The sequence below is a fragment of the Coregonus lavaretus genome (assembly GCF_964263955.1).
Source record: "Coregonus lavaretus genome assembly, contig: HAP1_SCAFFOLD_2347, whole genome shotgun sequence".
NCBI classification, from domain to species: domain Eukaryota; kingdom Metazoa; phylum Chordata; class Actinopteri; order Salmoniformes; family Salmonidae; genus Coregonus; species Coregonus lavaretus.
In genome coordinates this window covers 1-18,118 of record NW_028162152.1, presented here as the reverse complement: position 1 = coordinate 18,118, position 18,118 = coordinate 1, and the positions used below count along the sequence as shown (strand labels likewise).

General features: G+C 47.4%; 1 protein-coding gene across 1 annotated transcript in view; it reads right to left on the bottom strand.

The window, feature by feature from the left end:
• LOC311119530 (adhesion G protein-coupled receptor L3) overlaps window positions 1-17,825 on the bottom strand; it is a gene marked incomplete at both ends in the record, with an annotated part of 73,058 nt that extends 55,233 nt beyond the window's left edge. The window contains one exon of the mRNA XM_084194203.1: window positions 17,612-17,825. Within this exon, the coding sequence (XP_084050329.1) occupies window positions 17,612-17,825 (214 nt within the window). The remainder of the gene's footprint in view (window positions 1-17,611) is intronic.
• Window positions 17,826-18,118: the final 293 nt, after the last annotated feature.

The window sequence follows — 18,118 nt, the reverse complement described above, 5'->3', positions numbered from 1 at the left end:
TTCATGCAAATTAGGATGATGACATGGAACAGTGAGAACAAAAACTACACGACAACCATAAACTACCGTCAAACATAAAAGGTTTATTGCTGAACACACGGTAAAGGTTTGGGAAAAAGGGCTGAGCAGGACCCAAGAAATGAAACAATAGTGTAAAAAAAACCTAAACTGATCTTGCCTGCCTCAAGAACCGCTAAGCTACTGCTAATCATACAAAAGTACAGGGGGTGGTCCGCACAGGTCTAACTAGTGTTTTTAGACAGATTTCTTCCTACGGGTAATGTACGCCCAAGGGCAACTTGCTTAAACTCCCCTTTTCCCAGAAACACACAAAGTTACCAAACAAATGAGTGAGTACACAAAACACAGGACACCACAGTATCCATACTCACATACGAAATAGTCTCTCTAACAACAAACACAACTGACCGGCTTTTAAACAATGGGATGTGTGATTAAAAAACGAGAAACAGGTGGTGCAATGCAGAGGAATGTTCACTGATTGGTCCACCTTAGCAATCAGCAGACACCCCAACGACCACCAATCAGGACACCTGTGATTAGGGCAGAAGGAGAGGAAAAACACAAAAAGACACAGGATACCTGTATCCGTAACACTGAGCAATTGGGAGAGAAGGACCTTGGTCAGGGAGGTGACCAAGAACCCAATGGTCACTCTGACAGAGCTCCAGAGTTCCTCTGTGGAGATGGGAGAACCTTCCAGAAGGACAACCATCTCTGCAGCACTCCAGTAATCAGGCCTTTATGGTAGAGTGGCCAGACGGAAGCCACTCTTCAGTAAAAGGCACATGACAGCCCACTTGGAGTTTGCCAAAAGGTACCTAAAAGACTCTCAGCCCATGAGAAACCAGATTCTGTGGTCTGATGAAACCAAGATTGAACGCTTTGGCCTAAATGCCAAGTGTCACATCTGGAGGAAATCTGGCACCATCCCTACGGTGAAGCACGGTGGTGGCAGCATCATGCTGTGTGGATATTTTTCAGTGGCAGGGAGACTAGTGAGGATTGAGGGGAAGAGGAACGGAGCAAAGAACAGAGAGATCCTTGATAAATACCTGCTCCAGAACGCTCAGGACCTCAGACTGGGGTGAAGGGTCACCTTCCAACAGGACAACGACCCTAAGGCAACAGCCAAGAAAACGGAGGTGTGGCTTCGGGACAAGTCTCCAAATGTCCTTGAGTGGCCCAGCCAGAGCCCGGAATTGAATCCGATCCAACATCTCTAGAGAGACCTGAAACTAGCTGTGCAGCAATGCTCCAGATCCAACCTGACAGAACTTAAGAGGATCTGCAGAGAAGAATGGGAGAAACTCCCCAAATACAGGTGTGCCAAGCTTGTAGCGTCATACCCAAGAACTTGAGGCTACAATCGCTGACAAAGGTACTTCAACAAAGTACTGAGTAAAGGGTCTGAATACTTACGTAAATGTGATATTTCAGTTTTGTTTTTTTAATAAATTTGCAAATATGTCTAAAAACCTGTTTTATGGGGGTATTATGGGGTATTGTGTGTAAATGTTATATTGTGTGTAGAATATTGTGCCCCCTCAGTTTTAGGTAACCAACACAAGGAGGGGCCTGCAGCCGCCAAGACCGAACCTAGCAGCAGCACCATCAGGATATTACAAGCAATGAGGCCCCCGTTAGTGCCTGACGACCTCAGTGATGAGGAGCCAGCACAGGTTTTTCTGTGTAAATACCCAACCCGCCTGTACTGTGGGAGAAAACTGCCATTTTGTAGCGCATGGTTCAAAGGCAGAGAGTGGCTGGAATATAAGGCAGATGCAGCTTTCTGCTATCCTTGTCGAAAATGTTACATCGGCTCCAATGCTAACGCCAATAAGGCATTCACCTAAACTGGATATAATAACTGCCGACATGCCATTGATAGCAACAAGGGACAGGGGAGGTATGCATCAAGCAAAGAACATTTGAAATGCATGGTACTTTGGACAGAAAGTCAAGCAAGGAATGCACAGGGAGCGGAGATTTCAACACTTGTGAATTCTGCACAGCTTGCAAAACATCGTATGTATTTGTCATCGATTGTGGACATTGTGGAATTTCTTGCTGTCAACAAGCTTCCTCTCAGGGGAACTTTGGATGCAAGAGGGGAGGTCGACTATTCCTGCCGATGTTAGATTATACGCTCAGGAAAGACAAGTAACTTGCTAGTGCCTTATGCACAATTCCCCGCAATGCCACATACAGTGGCTTTCGAACGTATTCACCCCCCTTGGCATTTTTCCTACGTTGTTGCCTTACAACCTGGAATTAAAATTGATTTTTTGGGGGGGTTGTATAATTTCATTTACACAACATGCCAACATTTACAGCTGCAAGCCTCTTGGGGTATGTCTCTATAAGCTTGGCACATCTAGGCACTGGGATTTTTGACCATTCTTCAAGGCAAAACTGCTCCAGCTCCTTCAAGTTGGATGGGTTCCGCTGGTGTACAGCAATCTTTAAGTCATACCAAAGATTCTCAATTGGATTGAGGTCTGGGCTTTGACTAGGCCATTCCAAGACATTTAAATGTTTCCCCTTAAACCACTCGAGTGTTGCTTTAGCAGTATGCTTAGGGTTATAGTCCTGCTGGAAGGTGAACCTCTGTCCCAGTCTCAAATCTCTAGAAGACTGAAACAGGTTTCCCTCAAGAATTTCCCTGTATTTAGCACCATCCATCCTTCCTTCAATTCTGACCAGTTTCCCAGTCCCTGCCGATGAAAAACATCCCCACAGCATGATGCTGCCACCACCATGCTTCACTGTGGGGATGGTGTTCTCGGGGTGATGAGAGGTGTTGGGTTTGCGCCAGACATAGCGTTTTCCTTGATGGCCAAAAAGCTAAATTGTAGTCTCATCTGACCAGAGTACCTTCTTACATATGTTTGGGGAGTCTCCCATATGCCTTTTGGCGAACAACAAACATGTTTGCTTATTTTTTTCTTTAAGCAATGGCTTTTTTTCTGGCTACTCTTCCGTGAAGCCCAGCTCTGTGGAGTGTACAGCTTAAAGTGGTCCTATGGACAAATACTCCAATCTCCGCTGTGGAGCTTTGCAGCTCCTTCAGGGTTATCTTTGGTCTCTTTGTTGCCTCTCTGATTAATGCCCTCCTTGCCTGGCCCATGATTTTGGAGGGCGGCCCTCTCTTGGCAGATTTGTTGTGGTGCCATATTCTTTCAATTTTTTTATAATGGATTTAATGGTGCTCCGTGGGATGTTCAAAGTTTCTGATATTTTTTTATAACCCAACCCTGATCTGTACTTCTCCACAACTTTGTCCCTGACCTGTTTGGAGAGCTCCTTGGTCTTCATGGTGCCGCTTGCTTGGTGGTGCCCCTTGCTTAGTGGTGTTGCAGACTCTGGGGCCTTTCAGAACAGGTGTATATATACTGAGATCATGTGACAGATCATGTGACACTTAGATTGCACACAGGTGAACTTTATTTAACTAATTATGTGACTTCTGAAGGTATTTGGTTACACCAGATCTTATTTAGGGGCTTCATAGCAAAGGGGGTGAATACATACGCATGCACCACTTTTCCGTTATTTATTTTTGTGAAGTTATTCTTTTCATTTCACTTCACCAATTTTGAATATTTTGTGTATGTCAATTACATTAAATCGAAATAAAAATCAATTTAAATTACAGGTTGTAATGCAAGAAAATAGGAATTTCAATTGTACTCCGTTACGTGGGCGAAAACAATCGTGTTGTCACGATCGTCTAAAACAGGAGACCAATACGCAGCGCGTTGAGTGAACATGATGACTTTAATTTAGTAAAGCACGTCAATACAAAACAAAAGACGATAGTGAAGTCCACAGTGGCAATGACTGTACAGGAACAAAAACCCACAAACCAAGGAGAAACCACACAGTTTAAATATGGCTCCCAATCAGAGATAACGAGCCGACAGCTGACACTCGTTACCTCCGATTGGGAGTCATATGACTAATCAAGAACAATCACCAAACATAGAAATGAACAACTAGAATACCCAACATAGAAATACACCCAAACAATGAAAATGCACAACCCTGGCTCAATAATCAAAGTCCATGGAGCCAGAGTGTCACAGTACCCCCCCCTAAAGGTGCGAACTCCGGGCGCACCAGCATACAGTCTAGGGGAGGGTCTGGGTGGGCGTCTGTCCATGGTGGCGGCTCTGGCCCAGGTCGTGGTCCCCACCCCACCTTAGTCACTATCCGCTTCCGTAGCCCCCTCCACCTGACCACCCCCCAATTAAACCCCACTGGATTAAGGGGCGGCACCGGACTAAGGGGCAGCACCGGACTAAGGGGCAGCACCGGACTAAGGGACAGTACCTGACTAAGGGGCAGCACCGGACTGAATGGCGGATCCTGGCTGGCTGGCTTTGGCGGATCCTGGCTGGACGGCTCTGGCGGATCCTGGCTGGACGGCTCTGGCGGATCCTGGCTGGCGGAAGGCTCTGGCTGATCCTGTCTGGCGGAAGGCTCTGGCTGATCCTGTCTGGCGGAAGGCTCTGGCTGATCCTGTCTGGCGGAAGGCTCTGGCTGATCCTGTCTGGCGGAAGGCTCTGGCTGATCCTGTCTGGCGGAAGGCTCTGGCTGATCCTGTCTGGCGGAAGGCTCTGGCTGATCCTGTCTGGCGGAAGGCTCTGGCTGCTCCTGTCTGGCGGAGAGCTCTAGCGGCTCCGGTCTGGCGGACGGCTCTGAAGGCTCATGGCAGACGGGCGGCTTTGCAGGCTCAGTACAGACGGGCAGTTCCTGCGGCGCTTGGCAGACGGACAGTTCAGACGGCGTTGGGCAGACGGGCAGTTCAGACGGCGTTGGGCAGACGGACAGTTCAGGCCCCGTTGGGCAGACGGCAGACTCTGGCCGTCTGAGGCGCATCGTAGGCCTGGTGCGTGGTGCCGGAACAGGAGGTACCGGGCTGAGGACACGCATCTCAGGGCTAGTGCGGGGAGAAGCAACAGGGCATGCTGGACCCTGGGGACGCACCGTAGGCCTGATGCGTGGTGCCGGAACTGGAGGTACCGGGCTGAGGACACGCATCTCAGGGCTAGTGCGGGAAGCAGCAACAGGGCATGCTTGGCCCTGGGGACGCACCGTAGGCCTGATGCGTGGTGCCGGAACTGGAGGTACCGGGCTGAGGACACGCATCTCAGGGCTAGTGCGGAGAGCAACAACAGGACGCACAGGGCTCTGGGGACACACAGGAGGCTTGGTGCGTGGTGTCTGCACTGGTGGTAAAAGGCTGGAGACACGCACCATAGAGCCAGTGCGTGGAGGAGACACAGGGCTCTGAAGACGCACTGGAAACCTGGTGCGTGGTGTAGGTACTGGTGGTACTGGGCTGGAGCGAGGAGGTGGTACCGGAAATACCGGACCGTGCAGGCGTACTGGCTCCCTTGAGCACTGAGCCTGCCCAACCTTCCCTGGGTTGATGCTCCCCGTCGCCCGACCAGTACGGGGAGGTGTAATAACCCGCACCGGCCTATGTGGGCGAACCGGGAACACCATGCGCAAGGCTGGTGCCATGTACGCCGGCCCGAGGAGACGCACTGGTGACCAGCTGCGTGGGACCGGCTTCATGACATCCGGCTCAACACTCAATCTAGCCCGGCCGATACGTGGAGCTGGACTGTACCGAACCGGGCTATGCCTGCGTACAGGAGACACCATGCGCTCAACTGCGTAACACGGTGTCTGCCCGTACTCTCGCTCTCCACGGTCAGTCCAGGGAGTAGGCGCAGGTCTCCTACCTGACTTCGCCATACTCCCTCTTAGCCCCCCCCAAAGAAATTCTTGGGTAGTACCCACAGGCTTCCAGTCTTGCCTCCGTGCTGCCTCCTCATATCGCCGCCTCTCGGCTTTAGCTGCCTCCAGCTCTTCACGAGGACGGCGATATTCTCCCGGTTGTGCCCAAGGCCCCTTACCATCCAGAATCTCCTCCCATGTCCATGAATCCTTTATGGGTGGATATAAATCCTGTGTAGGTGGATCCTGTTGCCGCTTGACACGCCGCTTGGTCCTTTTATGGTGGGTTTTTCTGTCACGATCGTCTAAAACAGGAGACCAATACGCAGCGCGTTGAGTGAACATGATGACTTTAATTTAGTAAAGCACGTCAATACAAAACAAAAGACGATAGTGAAGTCCACAGTGGCAATGACTGTACAGGAACAAAAACCCACAAACCAAGGAGAAACCACACAGTTTAAATATGGCTCCCAATCAGAGATAACGAGCCGACAGCTGACACTCGTTACCTCCGATTGGGAGTCATATGACTAATCAAGAACAATCACCAAACATAGAAATGAACAACTAGAATACCCAACATAGAAATACACCCAAACAATGAAAATGCACAACCCTGGCTCAATAATCAAAGTCCATGGAGCCAGAGTGTCACACGTGTATGTGAGTGGCTACTGTCAATGGCAATGAGTAAAGAATGTGATGCTTTATCGCTGACTAACTTGGTCCTGTCAGAGCTAACAAATGTTGGCCTTAGCACCAATAAGATTCTTAGTTAATGTTATGATGGGGGCCAGTGTGATGTCTGGTAAACATGGGGGCATGCAAAAGGTAGTGCAGGACAAGCTGAATCGGGAAGTAACACATGTGCATTGCTTTAACCACGAGCTGCATTTAGTCATAGTGCAACGCTATGTCCTCTGAGGGTGCATTGGATGACTTTTTTAATGTGTGTAATTCCCTTTACAAGTTTCTCAGGAAACCAACTGTGGCTGCCCAATATACAGGAGAGAAACTGAAACGGCTGCTTGAGCAGCGATGGACTGGTCATCTAGCCACGGGGAGTGTCACTATACAATCTCTGGACAGCATCATCCACCTGCTCAGAGAAATCGAGAGTACCCACACCTACGGTACAGAGGTGCGACTTGAGGCTGTGGGCCTATTGAAAGCTGTTTCCAAGCCGAGCTTCAGATTCATTGCCTTCATGGTCCACAAAGTCCTCAGCCTGCTTGACCCCCCTAACAAGTTACTTCAGGCTGAAGCAACTGATCTGTACACTGGTTTCCGAGTCGTCCGCAGTGCCCACAGTTGTGTGGAAAAACTGCGACGTGACAGTGAGTTTGAGGAGTTATTTGAGGAGTTATGGGAGAAATACAAGCACACGGACACCCCCGCTCCAAGCAAATGTCACACGCACACACCAACACATACACGCACACACACCCATACACACAAGGACTGCTGTGCATTAGTCACCATTTCAATGTAAATGTAAAGATAGTTGCCAAAAGCTCCCAGCACATGAACCACACATGATACTTGACTACAGTATTATCGTCATTCTGAATATATTTTAGAACAGCTTTCTATATGTTGTGGGAGGGTTGTGGGGTACAAACTGATAGAATATTCAACACCACGTCTGCAATCGATCAAAGTGAATTATGCAACTGTGGTATGAAACATTGATCATAAGGATTGTGTCATCAGTTTTCCAGATTAAAGATTGATAGTTGACATCCCATACATCCCCTTTCATATAATTCCATATTAAACCTATAGATTGTGGAGCGGAAACCATCAGCGCAGAAGTTGTGGCAGTTGCCAAAACAACTGAAACGTCACCCCATGTAATAATAAATACAACCATTTGAAACTAGTTAGACAGCCTCAAAGAGACTTTTAAATGAAGGCATAAATCCCAGACTGTAAAAGCCATCAGAGGGGCCCCTATACAAACTTGTCTGGAAAGCGTTACTTGGGGAAAAACCTGTTCTTGAAATCCGAGACACAATTATGCATGGACGACTGGACGGGTTGCCAAAAAGGAATGGACGGAGCAGGTGAGGTGACTCGAGGTGAACGAGGGATGCCTGGTAGAAACGGGTCCCCAGGGACTCGCTTTTTGCCTGAGAAAGGAAAACGGGGAGAGAAGGGGCCTCCGGGCCTCGACTGTGGAAGCAGGTGGCACCGCCGGCGGTAACAATTTTCCTTCCCCTGAGTGCCGTACCCATAGGAGTTGGCCCGCAGCCACCCATTCATGTCCAGCTTCGGCCCACTGAGAGAGGAGGAGTGTGTGTGAGATTGAGAGACAGCGAGAGAGAGAATATCCATAATATGGATTGGGAGACTACATTGGGAATTGGGACAAAGTCCCTCATAACGTCAGAATTGAGCTAAAACTGGACGCCGTCCCAGACGAACAGCTTGAGTCACCGTTTCACTGAGGACCCGGGCACCTCTTTGGGGTTCGGCTCCTACAAGATTAACCCACACTCTCTCCCCATCGTCTGAGTACACAGTGCCACCCGGCCAAGCCAGCTGACACATACAAACAACCCACACACTTACTGCGCTCCGTGACAAATGCAGTAAATCCACAGCTGTAAAGACACTGGGAGAAAACCAGAAAGAGCCCCTTCGACTCGACAACTAGAAGGGCTGGCAGTGGCACAACAGAGAGAAATCTGACTTCAACCCTGACAAACAAACTCCAAAATGAGCTCCCGTTCTCATGAATGATTCAATATGACTGCCCCACTTGGGCCGGCAGTGAGAGAGAGGGGTAGACAAGCTAAACAATCAGAAACTACACCATTTTCAAAGCTCATTTGAGCATAAATATTGACTTCCTCCCAGATGTCTCAGGCTACGGCAGTTTTCTTTTCAGGACTAAAGTACACAAAAGTATGGCTAAGTGCGCTCCGCTACGGGTGAGGTAATTCCCAAGGAAATTAACGAGTTCGGCCCCTCATGCCCACCTCACCTACATCCCTCTGACCTACCTCCCCTACCTCCCTCTGACCTACCTCCCCTACCTCACTCTGACCTACCTCCCCTACCTCCCTCTGACCTACCTCCCCTACCTCCCTCTGACCTACCTCCCCTACCTCCCTCTGACCTACCTCCCCTACCTCCCTCTGACCTACCTCCCCTACCTCACTCTGACCTACCTCCTCTACCTCACTCTGGCCTACCTCCCCTACCTCACTCTGACCTACCTCCCCTACCTCACTCTGACCTACCTCCTCTACCTCACTCTGACCTACCCCCCCTAACTCACTCTGACCTACCTCCCCTACCTCCCTCTGACCTACCTCCCCTACCTCCCTCTGACCTACCTCCCTCTGGCCTACCTCCCCTACCTCCCTCTGACCTACCTCCCCTACCTCCCTCTGACCTACCTCCCCTACCTCACTCTGACCTACCTCCCTCTGACCTACCTCCCCTACCTCCCTCTGACCTACCTCCCCTACCTCCCTCTGACCTACCTCCCCTACCTCCCTCTGACCTACCTCCCCTACCTCCCTCTGACCTACCTCCCCTATCTCACTCTGACCTACCTCCCTCTGACCTACCTCCCCTACCTCCCTCTGACCTACCTCCCCTACCTCCCTCTGACCTACCTCCCCTACCTCCCTCTGACCTACCTCCCCTACCTCACTCTGACCTACCTCCCCTACCTCACTCTGACCTACCTCCCCTACCTCCCTCTGACCTACCTCCCCTACCTCACTCTGACCTACCTCCTTATGACCTACCTCCCCTATCTCACTCTGACCTACCTCCCTCTGACCTACCTCCCCTACCTCCCTCTGACCTACCTCCCCTACCTCACTCTGACCTACCTCCCCTACCTCACTCTGACCTACCTCCCCTACCTCACTCTGACCTACCTCCTCTACCTCACTCTGACCTACCCCCCCTAACTCACTCTGACCTACCTCCCCTACCTCCCTCTGACCTACCTCCCCTACCTCCCTCTGACCTACCTCCCTCTGGCCTACCTCCCCTACCTCCCTCTGACCTACCTCCCCTACCTCCCTCTGACCTACCTCCCCTACCTCACTCTGACCTACCTCCCCTACCTCCCTCTGACCTACCTCCCCTATCTCACTCTGACCTACCTCCCTCTGACCTACCTCCCCTACCTCCCTCTGACCTACCTCCCCTACCTCCCTCTGACCTACCTCCCCTACCTCCCTCTGACCTACCTCCCCTACCTCCCTCTGACCTACCTCCCCTACCTCACTCTGACCTACCTCCCCTACCTCCCTCTGACCTACCTCCCCTACCTCACTCTGACCTACCTCCTTATGACCTACCTCCCCTATCTCACTCTGACCTACCTCCCTCTGACCTACCTCCCCTACCTCCCTCTGACCTACCTCCCCTATCTCACTCTGACCTACCTCCCCTACCTCACTCTGACCTACCTCCCCTACCTCACTCTGACCTACCTCCCTCTGACCTACCTCCCCTACCTCCCTCTGACCTACCTCCCCTACCTCACTCTGACCTACCTCCTTATGACCTACCTCCCCTATCTCACTCTGACCTACCTCCCTCTGACCTACCTCCCCTACCTCCCTCTGGCCTACCTCCCCTACCTCCCCATGTCTACCTAGTTCTCTGTAGATTATGTATAAGGAGTGGTAAACTATGGTACAAACGAGGAGAGGCTTTCATTACCCAGCTAATTTAGACTGGTTTAAATCACCCGATTTTGGTGTAATGAAACGTGGAGCCTGGTCTGACACCTGGAGCATGATTCATAGGGGCGCAGTCTTTCAGGTGAATTCTACCATTCTACCACTCGCTCATCAATTTCAATTAAATAGCCCTCAGTGCAAGTGATTAGTGCAGGAATTTACATCAGGGGAAAGTTATTTTGGGGGGCAGGGTGCAGGAAAGGGAGTAACAGAGAATGGGAAAGGACTGGTAATGATGTAGAGACAAGACATTAATCAGAAAAGCATGATGATGTTTTATCTCCGAGGCGAGGATGGATCGACGTAATGTTACCCAAAGGTCAAGCGAAGTCGGCCGCCCACTCCTACATAAGACGACAAATCGAGAAATTGCCCCCCTCTGCACTTTCGCTTTGAGTCGGCGTACTGGAGGAAGCAGCGAGCTGTAGTAGACATCAAAAATATGTGTCTACTCCTGCCTGCCAATTAAGAGAAGAACAGAACTAGAGGGAAGACGGAAAGGAAAAACAACAGAGGGATTTCTGAGCGAAGGAGGAAAACATCAGACGGTAGCGGAGTCTGTGTGCTTCCAGTGTGCCATTTGACCACCTACCCCCAGTCTGAATTAGCTCTTTCTTTACTGTTCTGGGGCATCCAAGTGAAACCAAATCCCACAGCTGACAAATGGACTGAGCCCTCCTCCTCCTGACCATTTACTTTAATTCCATTACGACACATGTTTAGCCAGTGACCGCACCGTGCAAGGCCATTAATCTGACATTCTATCACGTCAGGCCTGAGCTATGCTGGGGTTTCCTGAGGAGAACAGGTAACAGTTGAAAAGTTAAAACCTCTCAAATCCATCCACTTTTTTACTTCAACGTGTGAGGACATAAGAAAACCCAGAGGACATTCGGAACAACTCCAAATGGCACCCGACATAGGGATTCTCAAACCGCCCGGCTGCTGGATTCAATCCTTTATTTTTCTCCCTCTAGCCCTTGAGAGTTATCAATCTGCTCTGCATAGGAAAACCTCAAAAAAAAAACATTTTCCACTGCCAGCTTAGGCCCTTATTTTCTTAATCACCATTAAGTCTCATCTGGTCTATGACCTGGGCTTGCCCGTAGGCTGGAAGGTTAGACTGCCAGGATGAATTTACTGTACCCAATTGGCCAAATGGAAATGCAGCAGGTTCTTATCAAGCCGGATGGAGAGAATGGAGACAGGCAGGGATGAAAAACGAGAGGGGGTAATGGATGTCAGGTGACTTTATCCATATTGTTTTCTTTTTTTCTGCGAGAAGGCACTGTATTGAAAAGAGGGAGATGAACGGGGAATGCAAACATGCACAGATGGAAATTGGGCTTATATTCCTAAAGTAATCATCAGACTTTGGAATGAATTTTATTGCTTGCATGTTCTTTGTATTCCGAAGGGGATATTACTTTTTCTGTCAGAGCTGTTTTCTCTATCATTACCCTTTTACTTATTACTGGATGTATTGACAGAAAACCTCCCTTGGCTCAATTTCATTATGGCACATTTGTTTCGGTATTCACAACACACCATCATCTCATGCGGTGGTTGATGGAATCTATAATTGACAGGTGATCAACACAACCATGGTCCGAGGGAAATAGCTTGATTAATAGTTTGTCGGCACTGCATGCCCTGCAAGACATGTATGAGTAAGGACAGATATGCCAAACTGCTCTGCCTTATAAACTTAATACAAATATTGCTGTTGGTCTTATATAGACCTCATACAGCACACAATGTCCTCAATAGAAAATATGGACAAAATACAAACTCTCCATACTAGAGGCTGGTGATTTCTTTCTGAAAATAACCTTGCATCCAATCCCTTGGGTGTGTGTGAGAACCACTTGTAAGATAGTTTTTAATTCAGAGATTCAATTCATGCATTAACACATCTTAACCGAATAATTTTCTCTCAAGTTTTGATTTATATGGGAAGTTCAACACCAAGCCAAACTACATACTGTGTATCAACCAAAATCACATATACTGTTGTATCCATGGGTCATCATATATTTAAAATGCAAACATACCAATTATCTACTACCAACCAAATAATGCATTGCAATGCATGAACTGGGACACCTCCCTTTAAAAACATGAGTTAGGGTGCTGCAAAATGGCAAAAGCCTTTTTTTAATAAGGTGACTTTCCCTCAGAGACAGCCAATTGATCTTAGATGAGACAGTATCCCGCTTCAGCTCAGCGAACTCCTGTTACACCATGCTTGCTCATCTATTCCATGTCATATCACCAAAACTCAAACGGCCAAACTTTTATACGAAAAAGAGATGAGAGATATCAGAAGTGGTAATATGCAGGTGGATAAATACGTAATGGGGTACAAGGCAGTTGGATGTAGAATCATTTGTGCCTGGCTGAACTCTCTAGCTCGTGGTTGGGGGAAACTAGGGACTCTAACCCCTCTGTGGAAGGACATTCCGCTTGGTTTGTGCTTTAGTGGTGTGTTCTTTCTCTCCTCAAAATATTACTAGCATTGCATGGATTCCACCACTGATGGTAACCAAATAGACCGTGAATACCCCTAAAACATGTATTAAGAGTAAATTGTACTGTCACATGCCATGTGCTCCATTATAAGTGTCTGATAAAACGACGCAAAAACCATAGATCAAGGAAACAATGCACAATGTGCATCAACATGTGACTTGAGAAACAGGAATGCCAAAACAAATGAATGCTGGATTTTATTTTACATTTACTTGCCACTTGGTTGGATATCTGCAGTGTTGTAATATACACTGAGTGTCTGCCTATCTAGCCAGTGAAATGTACGCTTATGATAGTTAAGTCAAGGGATTTGGTTGAGGAAGGGCATTGGAACTGAAAAGGATCTTACATTTTAGTCATTTAGCAGACGCTCTTATCCAGAGCAACTTACAGTTAAGTGAGTGCATACATTGTTCATACATCTTCAGCTAATCTTTTCTCTTTTAAATAAATATCTTATCAAATCTTTAAACCCTGAAGTAGGTCAAATGCCAAGAATGACGGAAACTCGACCGGATGTTAAGGATTAGGAGTAGGATTTTGACCCCTCCCCTCCTCACTCTCTTATCAGTTTGCTTTTACATTTTCAAGGAATTTTAAGTATTAAGTATACTTTGTTTGTTTCATACATTCTAGCCTGCATATGACAAAGTGAAGGAAGCCAAAAAAAACTATTATGGTGTACTTGTAAAAGAAAATGAACTATTGACTAAAGAGCTGTAGCTTCAATCCCAAGTGGTAAATGATGCAATACCCTTGACATTCAACCTGCTGGTAAATATCCATCGAAATGACTGGGAACTAGTGTAAAATCAAAGCAATGAAATGAGTCACTTTTGCTACAAAAACATATTTTCCTTCAAATGTCATGTTTTTAGACTGTAACTATTTCAAATGTTCAGTGTTTGTCTCAACCGGGGAGCAGACACAACACTGCACTTGGCTGATGAAAGGCGAGACTCTTGCCTGTGTAGAGACAGAATCAGCAGACCCAATGCCTCACAGTCTTTGAGAGAGAGGAAGAGCTGGGGGAGATAGAAAGTTCAGAGAAAAAGGGATAGAAATGGGGGGACCCTCTTCTCGTCCTATCAGGCATTCCCTTAAGGTACCCGGAGAGGTCTGCAGAGATGCCGGGTGATATACGACTTTGATATCGCCGGTAATTACTAGCTGTGAAGGCCACGACACCTCTGGGAAAGAGGCGCTGGGCCGCTGATGATGAGGAAACTATGGAGGATTTTATTCGATATCGTTGCCGCTCGTTTTTGAAGTACGGCGCGTCACCTGCGTGTTGGCGAGATCAAGCCCGATTGATATGATAGCGCTGTGTTGTAGAGGACGGGCAGAAGCACTTCAGAGGAATAATCTAGCTTCACTGCAGAGTTTATTGAGGAGAGATTTCAAGAGGCGCACCAAAACAATAAACTGCATGTAGATAACTCCCAAACACTCAATATACAGAGCTAGTTGCCAGAGAAAATTCATTGGGAAGAGTAGGCGGACTAAAGTATGGTAATTGCCGCCAATTACGCCCAAATTAGTCCCGGTGTCATATGTTTGAATTACAATATCATTAGCCACCTTCCAGTCGTAACCCGGCGCCACACACAGGTGACACGTCTTTGAGTGGCTGTGATTTTCCAGACACGTAATGGCCGCTGCATGCGAGAGCATCAGTAATGACTCAGAGCCATTCATCCTGTCGGGGGCATGTTGGGAAGACAGCCTTCATTTTGAGATGCATTACGGCACTCACCGGCGCAGCGGTGCGCTATCACTCAGGCAGGAGATATTAGAACTTGCTTAAAAGACTAATGGAACCAAACACCTTGCTGGAGGAGCCTCTGTATGCTGATAAGCATCCCTTTTTGCTATTGGGGGGGGGGGGGGGGGTCATTCCATTCCATTCTTCTGAATATCAATGGGGCCCTATTTTAATAGTTAGAGGGAGGGGAAGGGAAAGGAAGTTGCGCTGACTAAATGTGTACTGACTGATAGCGGGCTTGGTGACATGGATGGGTATTTTCCTCATGATGGATGTTAGCTTAGAGTCTGAGCTTGCAGCCCGATTTGCCCTACTAAAGAAAACGTTAGTGATACCCACCCAGACCACGCCAATAGGAAAGACAGGTGGCTCATGGGCTGGAGAAAAAGTTAAGAAATCCCAAAGGAGGAGCATTCCACTAAAGGGGAGGGAAGGCACAACAGGGTAGGATATCAAATATCAGGGAAGTGTGCCTCAGTCCCTGGACTGTATGCCAGTGCCAATGCCAATTCCGTTTGGAGGACATTCTGTACAAAGCCAATAGCCAACAACATGAAAGTAACCAATACACTTTTCATTCAAACACCTAAAGATAGACACGAAAACAATCACTGCTATTTTCTATTTGTTATAACATCTAAGCTTAGTCTAAACACTACGCTAATGTACTTACTGTTATTTAATACTTAGATAATATGATCAAAGGCAGTCAATTGTAATCAGGAAAAAGCTCAGCAAACAAACGCTGAGCGAGCCGTTTTGGGGCCCATTCTTCATCTTGTGTCAACCTCTGCATTATCCGTAGTCTTGAAGGGACAATTTTCAGAGTTGTACTTTCTGTTTTGATTCTATTCCTGTTTTTTTCTTCTAATGAGCTTAGTTACCGGGTTCCTAGCAATAGCTGTGCCAGCTCGGTTGCAGCCGGGGGCATCGTGCTAACTAACCCCTTGTGCATCCCTATTCACATGCTAATGTCTTAGCCGTGTTACCAATGTTACAAATATCTCAGGACTCTCCCCCCTGCTCCCCGAGCCACCCTTACCACCCACAACCTTCCTCCCCTTGTCAACCTTGCCCCAAACACAACAAGAGCTCGCTCTGAATCGGGTTTCACTTGCCGTTTATCTTTTGTGAGTCGCCCCCGCTAGCTCTGTGATGCTAAAGAGAAAAGTGCAGTTCCCTGGCGTTGTTCTTTTTTTCTGGTTGTCTTTTTCGTTGTAGTTCTGTTTCTTCCTCATCTCCAGTTCGATTCTTTCCAGCAGGGATTACTCTTCTGAGTGGGTGGTGCAGGAAGGAGAACGAGGGAGATGCTATGGGCCGGATCAATTATCTGACTTTTTATCCATACTTCTCACACTAGTGCATATCTCACTTTTGTCATGCCATACACACTTTACATTTTAGTCATTTACACAAAGTGGAGGGAGAGGCAGTTAGATAATGTGCAGAACGTCATTAGTATTCTCAAAAGGGTAGCACATGGAACACTGGGTTTGGAAAACGGGGACGCGTCAACACTGAAAAGCAATTTAGATAAACCTTATCTCGTTGGAGTGCTCGTAACCTATTGACGACAACATGAGCGCGACAACAGCTACAAATCCAGGTGCATGTCTGCAGCTTTTAAAGAGGGCTTGAACCAAATCATGCTGTGTATCTATGGAAAATGGTTTTACAGACAACCATTCCTAGTACTAAGTTACCCAATACTGTGTATAATGATAGTCATACCAAATTCAAAAAATAACAATGAATGTGCTTACTTTTCTTAAATAGAGCACATTAGTTGCATGTATGCTCAAAGCCTGTATGACATGTATACATTTGCTTCATGTAAATCATCAAATTATGTGTACATTCTCTTCAATCACTGTCAAAGTGCTGTATACTCTCTGTCTGCACTGACAAATCGGCCTCCATTTCCTGGTTTCTCCACAATGTAGCCATAACTCTGCACAAAGCGCTTAGGTCTGGCAGGGGAGCTCACCGAGATATTATTTATTTAGACAAATAAGATTTAATGTATTCAAATTATTTCAAATGAACATTGATTTCCATCACAGGCTAAATGTATAGGTGGTATGAATTTACACCCAAGACAGAGATTTATTGTGTTCGATCTGAGAATGTTCTAGACTCATTGGAATTCTTAACCTATTCTACTGAGAACACAAGGATGGATTTCTTCAAACGTGGAACATTTGCAGAAGATATCCTCGTAATTCCGATCTCTAAATAAAACGTTATACCCAAACATGTCCTACTCATGAAATCCCCTTGTAATAAAACATGTCAAGTGTATCGTATACACTGGATTCAAAAGTGTATATGTCCCAAATATACACTTCCAGGACTATGTATGTAGCACCTTTCATCTCATTTGAGAAAAATGGAAATCGATAACAGCGAGAGGCGCCTGTAATATAAGTGGCAATCGCCTCAGAGAGTCTCAATCAAATCTATATCCAAGTAAACGTAATTCAGAAATTGAAATGGAACACCAATTATTATTTTCAATGAGGACTTGTTCCCCCGTAACATAAATCCCCCCCACTCTGGTCTATGTACCCCAGACAAAGACTCAATAAAAGGTAGCCAAAATTGCAACGGCAGTATTTGGGGCAGGTGTCAATGATCATTACCATGCATAGACAATCTATTCATAGTAATATAGAGAGACCATCCATAGATATGCAGTTCTAGATCTTCACCTCTGAGACATGGTCTTGTAGGGGTTGGGAAGGTACAGTAGCAGCAATAACTTAGATATGCAGTTCTAGATTCTCACCAGCAGAAATATAGATGTACAGTTCTAGATTCTCACCTCTGGGACATGATCTTGTAAGCATCTGGCAGGTAGCAGCGCGTATTCTCCATCTGTGCCGGGTCGGCGTCGCAGATCTTGTCGTCGGTGCGGCCGTAGTTGGCGCTCTCGATCATGATGACGTCGGTGCCCGGACAGCGCAGCTCGATGGGGTAGCTCTCACACGACAGCTCCCTCCTAACCACAGCCATCGGGATGGGCGCTCGACTGAAGGCTGTGGGTACATAGAGAGAAAATTACGTCAGCAAACACTGCGTAACAGTAGGTATATTTACTATGTGGGACACATGTGCCCGGTGGGAATCGAACCTGGGTCTCCCAATAGCCAACCTAATATCTTAACCATTAGACCAAGATAAACAGCGAGAAAGATGGAGAGAAGGTGAGGTTAGAGCAAAGGTCAGATATTGTGAGGTAGGGAGCTGGGCTGACAGGGCCCTTGTTGGGGGTGGGAGGCACAATAACATGGCTATAGGTTGTGTGAGAGAGGGAGAGATATGGCGATCA